The sequence below is a fragment of the Drosophila elegans genome, unplaced genomic scaffold (genome assembly GCF_018152505.1).
Source record: "Drosophila elegans isolate 14027-0461.03 unplaced genomic scaffold, ASM1815250v1 contig_476, whole genome shotgun sequence".
Lineage (NCBI taxonomy): Eukaryota > Metazoa > Arthropoda > Insecta > Diptera > Drosophilidae > Drosophila > Drosophila elegans.
In genome coordinates, this window is record NW_024545863.1 from 10,491,139 (window position 1) to 10,503,266 (window position 12,128).

At 39.2% G+C, this 12,128-nt stretch overlaps 5 protein-coding genes, 1 long non-coding RNA gene and 2 other non-coding genes across 16 annotated transcripts in view; 3 read left to right on the top strand and 5 right to left on the bottom strand.

Moving 5' to 3' along the window:
- Positions 1-1,221: 1,221 nt before the first annotated feature.
- On the bottom strand, positions 1,222-2,152 carry LOC108140954. The gene is given in 3 exon segments (XM_017264022.1): positions 1,222-1,695; positions 1,755-1,937; positions 1,993-2,152. Coding segments are annotated over 3 exon segments (738 nt in total). The 5' UTR covers positions 2,074-2,152.
- A 906-nt stretch (positions 2,153-3,058) lies between these two features.
- Positions 3,059-4,481, bottom strand: LOC108141002. The gene is made up of 4 exons (XM_017264077.2): positions 4,328-4,481; positions 4,201-4,253; positions 3,726-3,914; positions 3,059-3,663 (listed from the first exon to the last, which is right to left on the bottom strand). The coding sequence occupies exons 1-4, from the start codon at positions 4,368-4,370 to the stop codon at positions 3,193-3,195; spliced, it is 756 nt and encodes a 251-aa protein (XP_017119566.1). The 5' UTR covers positions 4,371-4,481; the 3' UTR covers positions 3,059-3,192.
- Trnag-ucc lies at positions 3,085-3,156 on the top strand. Its single transcript has one exon. It is a non-coding gene; the product is annotated as a tRNA-Gly (tRNA).
- On the bottom strand, positions 3,975-4,046 carry Trnag-ucc. The gene has a single exon. It is a non-coding gene; the product is annotated as a tRNA-Gly (tRNA).
- Positions 4,482-4,788: 307 nt separating the features above from the next.
- Positions 4,789-5,818, bottom strand: LOC108141006. Of its 2 annotated transcripts, XR_001774201.2 has the most exons (5): positions 5,707-5,818; positions 5,499-5,633; positions 5,260-5,432; positions 5,054-5,201; positions 4,789-4,983 (listed from the first exon to the last, which is right to left on the bottom strand). It is a non-coding gene; the product is annotated as an uncharacterized LOC108141006 (long non-coding RNA). The 2 variants fall into 2 exon arrangements; XR_001774200.2 differs by having other exon boundaries at positions 5,499-5,815.
- Positions 5,819-6,104: 286 nt separating this feature from the next.
- LOC108141186 (ELMO domain-containing protein 2) lies at positions 6,105-7,728 on the top strand. The gene is made up of 2 exons (XM_017264422.2): positions 6,105-6,582; positions 7,007-7,728. The coding sequence occupies exons 1-2, from the start codon at positions 6,324-6,326 to the stop codon at positions 7,705-7,707; spliced, it is 960 nt and encodes a 319-aa protein (XP_017119911.1). The 5' UTR covers positions 6,105-6,323; the 3' UTR covers positions 7,708-7,728.
- Positions 7,729-7,979: 251 nt separating this feature from the next.
- Positions 7,980-10,024, bottom strand: LOC108141185 (secernin-3). Its single transcript, XM_017264421.2, has 2 exons — positions 9,574-10,024; positions 7,980-9,057 (listed from the first exon to the last, which is right to left on the bottom strand). The coding sequence occupies exons 1-2, from the start codon at positions 9,909-9,911 to the stop codon at positions 8,331-8,333; spliced, it is 1,065 nt and encodes a 354-aa protein (XP_017119910.1). The 5' UTR covers positions 9,912-10,024; the 3' UTR covers positions 7,980-8,330.
- Positions 10,025-10,446: 422 nt separating this feature from the next.
- Positions 10,447-12,128, top strand: part of LOC108141032 (protein AF-10) — a 36,791-nt gene continuing 35,109 nt past the window's right edge. For 5 of the 8 annotated variants that reach the window (XM_017264120.2, XM_041709260.1, XM_017264122.2 and 2 more), the window contains exon 1: positions 10,447-10,722. In XM_017264120.2, coding sequence (XP_017119609.1) covers positions 10,688-10,722 — 35 coding nt within the window. In that variant the 5' untranslated portion in view covers positions 10,447-10,687. Of the gene's footprint in view, positions 10,723-11,010; positions 11,387-12,128 lie in introns of those variants that run through there. The other 3 variants (XM_017264126.2, XM_017264128.2, XM_017264121.2) reach the window with 2 other exon arrangements.

The following is a 12,128-nucleotide window of genomic DNA, read 5'->3' on the forward strand; positions in this document are numbered from 1 at the left end:
TTGACACCGGGCATTAGGGAAACGGCGAGGAAATCCCCTCGAGTGCATGCCTCACCGAGCTGCGGATTGTGTAAATTTTAATCTCATTTGAAAAGTTTTTTTTCGAAAGTGCAAAAATTGAAATCAACAATGAGAATAGACATTGACAACGGGGTGAGCTGAGCGCTGAGTGGATTCAGTCGGGATTAAAACTTTTGAAACGTCCTGAAAAGTTACTCATTTATATTTTTAAAAATCTGTATCTTAAGCCTTTCCTAGTTCAGTAATAGATTTAAAATGAAACCAAATAATATTGTCAAATCCTTTAGCCCATGAACCCAAATTACAACAAGTGTATTGTAAATCTGTCAACATTGTTATTAGAAATTTTATTGACAATCTAGTTAATAATTTTGTAATCCCAGATTGTCGTTTTTGGGCGATTTTCATTTATGGAAATAACATGTGAACGATTTCGCACGTTGATTACTGGATTATGAGAAAAACGCGGCAGGATCGTTACTTTACAATACATACACACGCAGAAAATGATGCAAAAATCATATAATCATGCATTCCTTGAGTCCCTTGTGTCAAACGTTATTAAACATTAAAACAAAATGGTTTCAACGCAAGTCAGTTTTGGAAAAAGTTTTGCATTACGAAACATAAATATTCCGATCTTAATGGAATATATACAAAAAAGATTTGAGTTAAACGGAGAGCCCAAGTCAGAATCAATGATAGCTGCGCTTATAATAGAACGTTTCAATTCTGTTTACCATTTACGGTGCAGTAGAAATAATAATTTATTACAAGAGTTCAGCATATTCGAAAAAAATATCCTAACAGGTATGTTGGCTATGTGGATAGCGTCACATGCTCGTAAAACTTGCATCTTTATAGACAGTTATGCAAACACCTTCGGTGGGATTTTTCCAAAGGAAAACAAACGTCTAAACTGAATGATAGGCTCAATACTGGCTTCATATAGTAGTTATACCAGAAATGAAGATTAAGTAAATGTATGGGGGTCTTCGAAAGGAGCTGAAACTCGCCATCTGTGACGCGGGCTCTCACTTCTGGACAGGCAGTGTTGAAAACACCAATGACTAATGAAAATTTAAGAATCAAGCTTTTCTAATTTATTTGGATTGAAATTAGAATTTATTTTTGAAATTATGGTTTAACCTTTACCCTTTCTATCATACATTTCGTAATTGCTCCTTTTTTCGAACTTAATTAAGTCATAATTAATTGCAATTCTGCACATTGAAAAGGTTCTTCGCCACCGGGTTACGCGATTGCACCTCCTAAAGATCTTAGTTCCGAAAAATTCCACTTGCGTACCGTTTGCATTTGCAGTTTCCTGGCCATATTGCGAGAAGTATACGATGTCGTTATCGCCACCACGGCCTGTGGTCTTTCGATTTGCATCTCCTCCGGCAGCTAGGCAAACAGCTCTGGTGGTAGCTTTCCCTGGAACATCTCCTTTGCTAAACGAAAGGAATGCTTGCACAAAAAAGTAGCCAGGCCGCGACCCCTAAATTCCGGCAAGGTGCCCATGTATTCCATTTCGAAAGTACTCTCTAGTTGGCAATGCTCATTGATATCGAAGCTCGAATCGACGGCATCCCACATCTGGACATAATTAATCGTACTTGGACTTCTCATCTGGCCACTAATATCATAATATGAGCCCTTTCTGTTCACATTCTGTTTTTGTGTACTAGACGTTAATGGAGAATTTAGAATAAAGGGCTTTAAATACGTACAAATATTATATTGGCGATTCCGGCCACAATTCTCCCACTTTCCACATGACGTATGGCGAAAGATATTCCCAAGGAAAGGATGTGCCTAATCAATTTACGAAGCTCATCTATGGCTATTGGCGACTCTTTAATGTTGTGGATCAGGCATCCAAATTCTTGATTCACTGAAACATTGACTAGCAGCTGCAGAAAACTTTATTATCTCAAATTCTATACATAACCAATTTGAAATACCCACCTCTTCCACTTCGTTACACAAGTTTGGAGTCACGCGTAGAATCTGAAATTCGACATCCAAAATACTGGTGCAGTCATTCATTCTATAGTATAACTTTAGTTAAATAAATTACTTTTATCTAATGCTAAACGCAAGGTTTTTAAAATCAATATTTTTTGGAAAGTCTAGTTATTTCAATAAGAAGGTATAATTTAAGCGATAACACAACGTTTGGTTCCATTAAATTAATAATTATACCCGTTACTTGTAAATTAAAAGAGTAGGTTATTGTATTGTTGAAAAGTATACTTTATATCTATTGTTATGCCCAAGCAGCGTAAGTGTATTTCAAAATGAAAAAATCGCAAAAGTCTTTGAGACTTAGTAGTTATATAGCGGTACATGTTTGTTCGGTCATTATCTATTAACTTTTGTTTCAAATTGTACCATTATTTTAGAAATTACAAGCATAAACGCAAATTTTCCGGTAGATGGCGCCACCTAAAATTCAATTTTTTTTTCAAGGGGCATATTTATTTTAAATTTGGTTAGCTCACTAACGGGTATTTAAAAGTCGGGGCACTCTGGTTTTACTCTAAGAAATTATAATTACACAGTTATCTTTATTTTTAAAGGCGCATTTACTGTTATAGATTTATGTCGGATTTATGCAACCAAAGATAGCAAAAAAGTTTTCAAACGTTTTTATCGTTTTTTTCTTTTTTGAGGGAAAGCCAGGTTTTTTATTTTTGTGCTTTGGTTGCGTGTAACCTAATTCATTTATTAATTACATTAAAATGCTTATTTCTGTTAGCATTTAAATTACCCAGATGTAAATAAAAACAATCAACTCACGAAAGACCAATACAATAACTTCGTTTTCGCTTTGAGACATTTTTATTTGCTGTGCAGTAATCTTTTAACCAATTTGCATTCCTTCTTGAATTTCCATCCTCCAAGTTTTCTATGAATTCCCCACCACAAATTCAAATTTAACTGAAATTTTAAGTGTGACCAAATACCGATAGCGATAACTTTCGATAGCCAGCAATCAAGTTGGTACGAATTGACTGTCACCACTCAATTAGGTAAACGGTAACGGAACATCACATGGCGTCGGTGGTGTAATGGTTAGCATAGTTGCCTTCCAAGCAGTTGACCCGGGTTCGATTCCCGGCCGACGCACAACCAAATTTTTTGTTACAACTTATTTTTTTTTTTTCAAAATTTATAAACAACATGTTCGCAGAATTTGTGTAGAGGACTTATGCGCTCGTCAAAGCGCTTACCATTGTACTCAAACTCGGAATAGGGAATCGCGTTCAGCACTTTAAAGTTGGTGGCTTTACCCACTTTCTGGGAGAAGCTTGAGGTCCAGAGTGCGGTGACAGCTGCAGGGCGTTTGGAACGCAGCTTTTCGTCAATATCCTCCATGCCCTTACCCTCAGCCAGCTCCTGAGTGAGCTGAATGGTGAACTGGGACAATGAGCGTCCCAGCCCCAACCGCTCGTGGCTTGGCAAAGTGGCCAGAAACATCAGTTCACAGAAGCAATCCATGTTGTACATAGCACACACATCGGTTCTTCCGTCCACTTCGATCATAAAATCCATTAGACCCCGGGCCTGCGGACTTTTCGCGCTTTCATTGCGGAATTTCAGAAAGAAGTGATCCTCGCCAGGTGGTGGTGTGAACTATAAATGTTTTCAATCGGCTTAGGACTAAAACTGTGTTTTATAAAAATCAGCTGATTTACCTGAAGTTTATTAAAGGACACAGACACTACGCGTCCCGTTTCCACATCTCTTACCAACAAAGAAATTCCATCCAGAGCAGTTATTCTGCACAACTCACGCAGATCCAGACGAGCTTGGTAATTTTCTGGCAAGTTAATTTCGCAAGCAATGGATACCGATTCATTAAGAAAGAATGAACTGTCTAGGACCTTGAAAAATATAAACAAATAAAATATAAAAAAGGAAAAAAAAATTGGCAAAAAGCGAGCTGCGTCGGCCGGGAATCGAACCCGGGTCAACTGCTTGGAAGGCAACTATGCTAACCATTACACCACCGACGCCACGTTGAAACCGAAGCACGAAAATAGTTTTCTACTGTGGAAAATTACCACTAACTAAATTTTACCAATCGGTGTTATATTAAACTTCAAGCTTAGTAATTGATCATCAGGTATGATTGACAAAGTAATTGAAGTCCCATTGAACTTTACTCACATCTAGAGCCTCTTCCAGATCGGCTTGGGTGACACTGCGCACTTCAAACTTGCCTGTAGAATAAGAAATTAAAATAACACAACATCCAAATTGGCTAAATTAATTATTTTTCAAACAAACCACCCACCATCGTTTAATTTTCCCCAAAGTCGTCCGTTTTCTTCCCGCATTTTCGATTTCTTATCGGTAAAGTCAGCTAACCACAAAGTATAGAATCAGACCGCCCAGTGCCTGTCTCTCACTAAGCGATACCGGTTTACGACTGGGCACCATATTTTTGAGGCGGGAGCTTTGGAAACCAAATACTAAGACATAGGCGACCTCATCTAATCATTTTGGCACGCGAGTTCTGTAGACTGTATAGATTAAAATCCCCAATAAACATACATACACATGTAACTAAATACTCCAATCAAAGGCAATTTACGAAAAAGATATGCAATGCCAATTTAAAGTGTTGCACAAGTTTTTACATAAATAATTTTAGTTACCAGGTAACTTAAAATTCCTACAAAACTATCGAGATGACTACTCCTGTGGATTTTTATGTAATATGTGGACAACCCCTAAGCCAGAATCTTAACTGACTATTTTTAAAGAAAGTTTATTCTGGATAAAAGACCTCTTCAATCATAACTTCAGGTTCGATATTGGCCATGGCTTCCCTGATTTTTCTCCGAGCATAGGATATGTTTTTATGCCTTCGACTTTTGTAAGTCTAGATTGCCAGTCTGATTTCGGTGACGTAGTCGTCTCTGTAATAACCGTCCCGCTTTTGAACTTCTGCAAAGAATATTATAATAATAATATGCATAAATAATAATAATAAAGACTTAGACCATAAACATCATACCGAATAAGGCGTTGTTGAAATTTTTAAACTTTTTCAGGAATATCTTATTGTGGATGCCACCGCCATGCTAGTATAAGATGAAAGTGTTTTTGAGTCCACCAGGATGTGACCTCCCGCCAGGCTTAAGAGTATCCCTCATGGCTTGGATCTGCAAATAGAGAATATGTTATTCAGGATATCCCAACTGATAACTAGTAGCTACATACGTAAAAAGATGATTTAACGGGATCACTCATTTCCTCATCTACCATCTCTATTTCCTCCAGTTCCGTCAAGGGAAATGCTTGGTATCCAGTCCTTAGATTTAAAGCTCATCATCCCTCTTAAGGCGGAATGTTTTGGGGGTCCCAAATAATCGGTTGGCTGCGGCGTCAGTTGGCTACGTAGGTTGACGTTTAAAATAAAAGACTATGTATGTATGTCTGGAAACCTTTTTTAAACTTACCGCAATATCGCCATTTAAGTTCTTAATTTTTCTTCAGTACTGGGCTTGCAAAACTTACTCTTAGCTTTTTAAATACTCCTGCCCGCTTCATGTTTTTGTCAAAATAACTTATACGAAACAGTTACGTTTCTTTTGCTAGAGAAATGTTATTTTTATTAGAGAAATGTGCATATCGTAGGCTTTTAAGCTCAGCAGTAAAGATCGATACCGATGCAAATCCAATAATTGGAGACTTAAGTCACCGTTAAAATACATGTTTTATATATTTGTTTCAATTTTTTTTAGAATTTTAGGATAATAACATTAGTGTGACCGCTTCCTCAGCAGCTAAAATTAGCAGCCATATTGCAAAAATATTAGGGGGATTCTTTTATAGGAGCCAAGTGATTGTTGGAAATAAATACTACCATTGAATATATAATAAATTAAATTATATAAACATTCAATTTATTAAACATCAACTTTAATGGACGTATATCCGAGGAAACTGAAGACAAATCTTGAACTAGTTACTAGAGTAAGCCTGTAAAACATAAATATATTTATGTTGAGTTGCCAGACTGGCAGAAACTGCTTGCGCTTTCACAGTACTGCCTGATCAGCTGTTTGATTTTATTTAAATAAAGCAGTGCTATTTGTTATTGTTGCCTGCGAATCGAAAAAGTTAACTTTTAACAGCATACAAATTGCTACAAAACAATAGCTAATTAAAAGTGTGATAGAAATCTAACACGGTTGCGTTGCCGTGGCAACCAGGAGCCAAACAAACAAATTCGGAAAATATTTCCCAAAAATCAAAAGAGTTCTCATCAGCTCATTACAAAAATGTTTATACTAGACAAAATACTGCCGTTTATATTTAGCTATATAAGGCCGTTGGTTGGAGTTCTCAAGTGGTTCCTCCACGCCTTCACCAGGCTGTCGGAACTTCAGAGGATTTGCTATGGTGCAATCGAAGGTGCCAGCCGTACTAGTCAGGTTGAAAGGTCACTGACTTTGTCTAAAAGCCCCCAAATAAGGCGGCTAGTACTTGACCTTGATGAAGCGGCGCCCTACGTGAGCAATGCGGAGCTGCTGGAGTTTGGTAGGTTAACGAAAATCTATGTATCTGTCATTAGAGGACAATTTTACAATGCATTTTTAGCTTAAACTACATACGTCCATTAAAACATTAAGAACACTAGATATAAATGTATTCCTTAAAAATTGGAAATATCCGATATAGGTAAATAGTTTTCACATTTACAAGGGCAATACCCTTGTTTGTTATTTTTGTTGTACTTTATTTCGATCCACTCTTTTAATTTTGCCATATAAGTCTGAAAATTCATATCAATATCTGTGAATGATGATCCTAAATTTAATTACCCAGGTTGGACTTACGTCTTAGAGTATTTAAAATTTTTGAAAATAAGTTCAAAATCTTTATAACTATATATGTATTTGTATTAAATCTTAACCTAATAATTCAAACCACATTAATATTTGTTTAATATGTGTACTTTTAGCTCCACGTGCTGCGCGCGTTGTCATGCAAGCGAAACGCATCAAGAGCAATGTGCATCCGGACTTTGCCCGGCTCTTCGGCACCTGTGTGACCAGCATTTGGGGCTACCGTCGGCTTATGCACCAGGTGGAGCAGCTGCGGGCGGAACGGTACGACTCAGATAATCTGGAGCACGAACAAAAGTTGCTGCAGCTGTGGCAGCTTCTGATGCCGGAGGCCCCTCTTACCGGACGCGTGAGCAAACAGTGGCAAGACATCGGCTTCCAGGGCGACGATCCCAAAACGGATTTCCGGGGAATGGGTATGCTCGGCCTGGAGAACTTGCTGTACTTCGCCACCGCCTATAACGATGCCGCAAAGCACGTGCTCCTTCATTCGATGCATCCCACATTGGGTTACACATACGCCATTGTGGGCATTAATCTCACATCAATGGCATTCAATCTAGTTAAAACGGGTGCTGCGAAAACTCACTTCTATAACCTGGTGGTGCAGCACAGGCAGGACTTTAGCACAGTGGAGGATTTCCACAAGCTGTACTGCTACCTGTTCTTTGAGTTTGACCGCTTTTGGATGGAAAGCGACCCGCGCAATATTATGGACTTTCGCGAAATTTATCAGGCTTTTGAGATAACTAAACTGGAGGCCTTGCACAACGATAGCACTATTTTTAAGACCAATTTGGTTGTAGAATCCGTCTAACAATAAACAAATGTATATTAATATGATATGTGTTTGCTGTCATCGAATCTAATTACCTTAAGGGGTTACATTTTATTATGGCCAGATCAGATTTAAATAAATCATTTCAGGATCTATCATTTTTTGCAAATTAATATTTCACTTTCAGGGCGAAATGTTTTAAGGTATTAAATGGTTAAAATGAATGCCCTCTTAATAATTTGTTGCTTTCGAAACCTCATAATTTATTATTTAGTTCCAATTTGAATTAAAACTTTAATTTTTGTATAAATGCAGATTTTATGCGTTTATTTGAGAGCCATATATAATGTATATTTTTGTATGTATTCATATATATTTTAATGCAAGTATGTAAATCTTTAAACTAAGCCTGGAATGTCACATTATAATACTTTAAAATCAAGTCAGAGATTTCTCACTGAGATAGAATAAATAATAATTTATATATCACGCAAAAGCATAAAAATTAAACAAAATAAAATTAATAAGAGATTGCACAAGAAAATGGTTTGCCGACTATATCCTATTTGGTAATGCCATAAGAATGCTCAAGTCAAATTCCGAGGCTCAATAGAGCTTGCAAGCTAGTTTTTGGAGTATCCATATAGAAAGTATTCGTTTGTCTAGCGATAGAACTTGACCTCCGCCTCGACACAGTCCTTTAGCAGTTCGTCCAGCTCGTCACTGGCGTGATCCTGCAGAGAGAAATAGTTGTTCAGCTCGTCCACACAGGACCGCTCCAGGCTGCGCAAGTGCTCTAAAGCCGCCGGCTTGCGCTGCGAGTGGAGCTTATGGAGCAGCGTCAAGTCCGCATCACCCTGCACTTGGGTCAGCGGTGAGATCCTCGGCTTAGGGGCAAAAACGAACGGCTTGAACACAGACTCGGCGGCATTGGGCGTGCCGGTGAACCAATGGCACGAGATCCCCTTGGCCGACAGCACCGACACGGTGGCTGCCCGCGAGCTGCTCGCATTGCTGGCTGCTCGGAGCGACTCGAACATATCATGCTGGGTATATGTGCCATCTCCAGCTGGCTTGGGTCCACACCAATCCTCGGTCGGGGCCTGGGCCTCGGCGTCGTGGGCAGCGGCAAAACTGGCCACCTCATCCAGTCCCTCGCTGGACTTGTTGACCACGGTGGTCACCGCCAGTCCGCCCGAGGGCAGTCGCATAAAGCTGGCCTCCAACTTTTCGGCGGCCCAGACCTTGCCCGAGCAACTTACGAACCAGGCAGCTGCGGCATCACAAGCGATGAAGTTCAGTTTGGAGTTGTCGTGGCCGTGGCTGGCCACCAGTCCTCCAATGCGGTCTACAGCATCGTCCACATCTTTGGCCAGAGCCAAAGTCAAACTATAAAAAAGAGATTTATTAATTAAATATTTAAAGAAGAGATAACCACTGCTAGTGTCATATTTTGTTGTAGTCTCTTTAATTGAAAAACAAAATAGATATTAATAAAATATTTGTAGAAGAGACAATCAGTGCTAGTGTCGTATTTTGTTTAAGTCGCGTTAATTGGATTCCATTCTAAAATACATCTGATATTAATATAAATATCTACATAATTTAATTCACACGAATTAGACTTCCGTTATAGGGTTACCATTAAATAATCTGGCGTCAAGTTTAAAATAAAATTATACTCTTTTTCAACATTTTGTTTGGCATTATAGGGAATGTGGCAATCCAAGAACAAATTGTGAGATTGGAGAATGGAATACAATTTTTTTGGTATGAATACATTTTTAAGAAATTTAATATTTAAATACATACATATATACTATTTGATACACCAGATATATTCAAATATGTACAAAAGGTGCACTTCTTTAGAGCTTTCGGTTTAATTAACTATATGTACCGTACCGCACAATATCTGTTCCCAGAAGACTATCGCTGTCCTTGGCCTTTTTTTCACCTGCCGCCCAGGTGAGACCCACGGCCACGCCGCGTTCGTTGGCCCCAAAGTCTCCGCCCCAAAGGCCCGGCTGCGGTTTCTGCAATATGACACGCACTGCATCGCCGCTTGACTCGGCAGGCGCTCCGCCGTCAGTCTTCCCCTCCAGCACTTCGCTGACATCATAGAAGCAAATCTCCGAAGCAACGTTTACGTTTTCTTCGTCTTCTGCATTGCGACCAATGATGAGAGTTCCTTCGGCACAGTTCTCAGGCAAAACAACAAAGCAGTCACCGTTGGATGTCATTTTTTATTAGGTTTTCTAGCGTTAGTAAGTAAGACTTTATTTAAAGTAACGCGAGGGAGTAGCAAAATTGATTTTTCCCACAGCTGTTTGGGCACGAGCGTTGTTCAACACCATACGATATATCACGGGATTAGTGATTGCACTTTTGCACGTCTGGCCACGTCAAACGCGAAAATTATTTTTAACACTAGAAAAATTTAAATATGGCAGAAAAATTTAAAAAAATAGTCTTCATGGCTTCCGAAAAATTGTTAATAAATAACCAAACAATGCTTTAATTATGTAACTGTATTGTTATATTATGTTTTCCAATGCTTATGCGTGACTAAAATATGTCTTTGCCGGGAAAAATACCTATTGGCTTAAGACCAGTAAAAAATAAATATTTTAGAAACAATTTATAATAATTATTTTTAAATGCATAATTTAATAAATTCATATTATTTTTTTTAAATACAAGAAACGTTTTTAAACGGGATAAAACATTAGCGCCACTGTTTGTCCATCTCTGAAATATAATATCATCTCTAAAAAAGAAACCATCGCTAGAAATAAACCCATCGTCTGTAACCGAGGTTTTTTGTTTCGGCGTAAAAATGCTCAAAAATCGTTGTTTTTAGAGCTAAAATCTCAGAACGTCTCGGAATCGGAGGCTATTCGCGAGTTTAGTGCAATTGGAAAAACGCGGAGCTTGCAAATATCGTTTCACCTAAGCTGCATTTGTACACAGAGCAGGTGGTGTTGTCTCCCTCTCGCGCCCGCACTGCTCGTTCCTGATGTGCGAGCGAAACACCAACAAACAAGTTACAAGGTGTGTGCTGGTGTTGTTGTAGCTGTAGTTGTAAATACTCGCGCACACTGTTGTTGTTGCGCTGGTGGATGGTGTTGTTCAGCGCCTTTTTCGAGTGTTGATTATTTTACTTGCGTGCGTTTGCTACTCGTGGGCGGCTGTTAGATCTGTAAGGCGCGGAAAAGTGCTGGGGAAAAGCTTAAGAAAAAGCAAAAGAAAACGCAACGAAACGCTACGGCGTTGAAAAGCGTTCTTTTCAAGTGAAAAATCGGGTAAAAAATTCGAAAAATCAATATTCTGTGAGGGTGCCTAGCGGCCAATAAGAAACCGCTGCGTGAAAATAACAAGAAAGTCGAAAGAATTTCAAGTTTTCGGTGGACCGCTCCCTGAAAAAAGAGATATTTTCTGTTTTTGTTGTGCGTTGCTTGACCACTTTGACCGCGCTCATTTTTCCTCGCCGCGAAACTAGTTTTTTTATTTGGTTGCGAACCGCTGATGACGTTTTAAAGCCCTGCTGGCCAGTGAAATTAAAGCAATTGCCCATAAAAATCAATAAATTCAAGCCACGGGTGTATACACACAATTTGATGGAAATTTAACCAGTGCTTTAAGAGTCGAATTGCGAAAACTGGGAGAAACCACCCTCCAGTCCCCAAAAACTCCCCCGAAGGATGTACTAAATGGGGTATATTTATATGTATAAACCCACCCGCATTCCACCCCCCAAAAACGCGCCACCTTTTCCGGCATTTGGAGTAAATACATATGTACATGAAGCATCTCCCCGCGTGCGTGTGTATGTATCTGTTCCGTCTGAGTGTGTGTGTTTTGTGTCGAAAGTGCATTGCTCTTCATTACAAAAGCAACGTGCAGAGCGGCCTCGTTTTATGTGCTCCAGTGTGTGTGCTTTTACACCGTTAAGTTAAGAGCACTCCAGCTACCGCGCAGTTGGCAACACGCTGGCTACGTTTTTCGGCAGTTGGCAACACGCTGACCCAATAACGGTACACTCTCCCCCTCCATCACGCACATAGATGCGCATGCATGAATGGAACAGAAACAACACCCGCATGCCGTTATTATTATTATTATTATTGTTGTGGCTGTGAAATCTCAGCAGATGCCGCGACCCACATATTTGCTCTCACTCGCACAGTGGTAGCAAATTGGCCTCCAATTGAAGGCGGAGCAGGGCTGCACTTTCCTGTTTTATTTTTGGTAGCCCATTATTCAAGTTCAATGAACCAGCCCATCGAACGCCGCTTGTGAGTGTTTGTGTGCGTCGCCTGATTCGTGAACGTAACAAGAATTTTTGGTGGTTTTTATAGCCGTTATAAACATTATATCAATATTCGGTGGCATCACTGTTTATGCTTACAGCCAACTTGATTTCTTTATTTAAATGTATCGACATATGATGTATCATA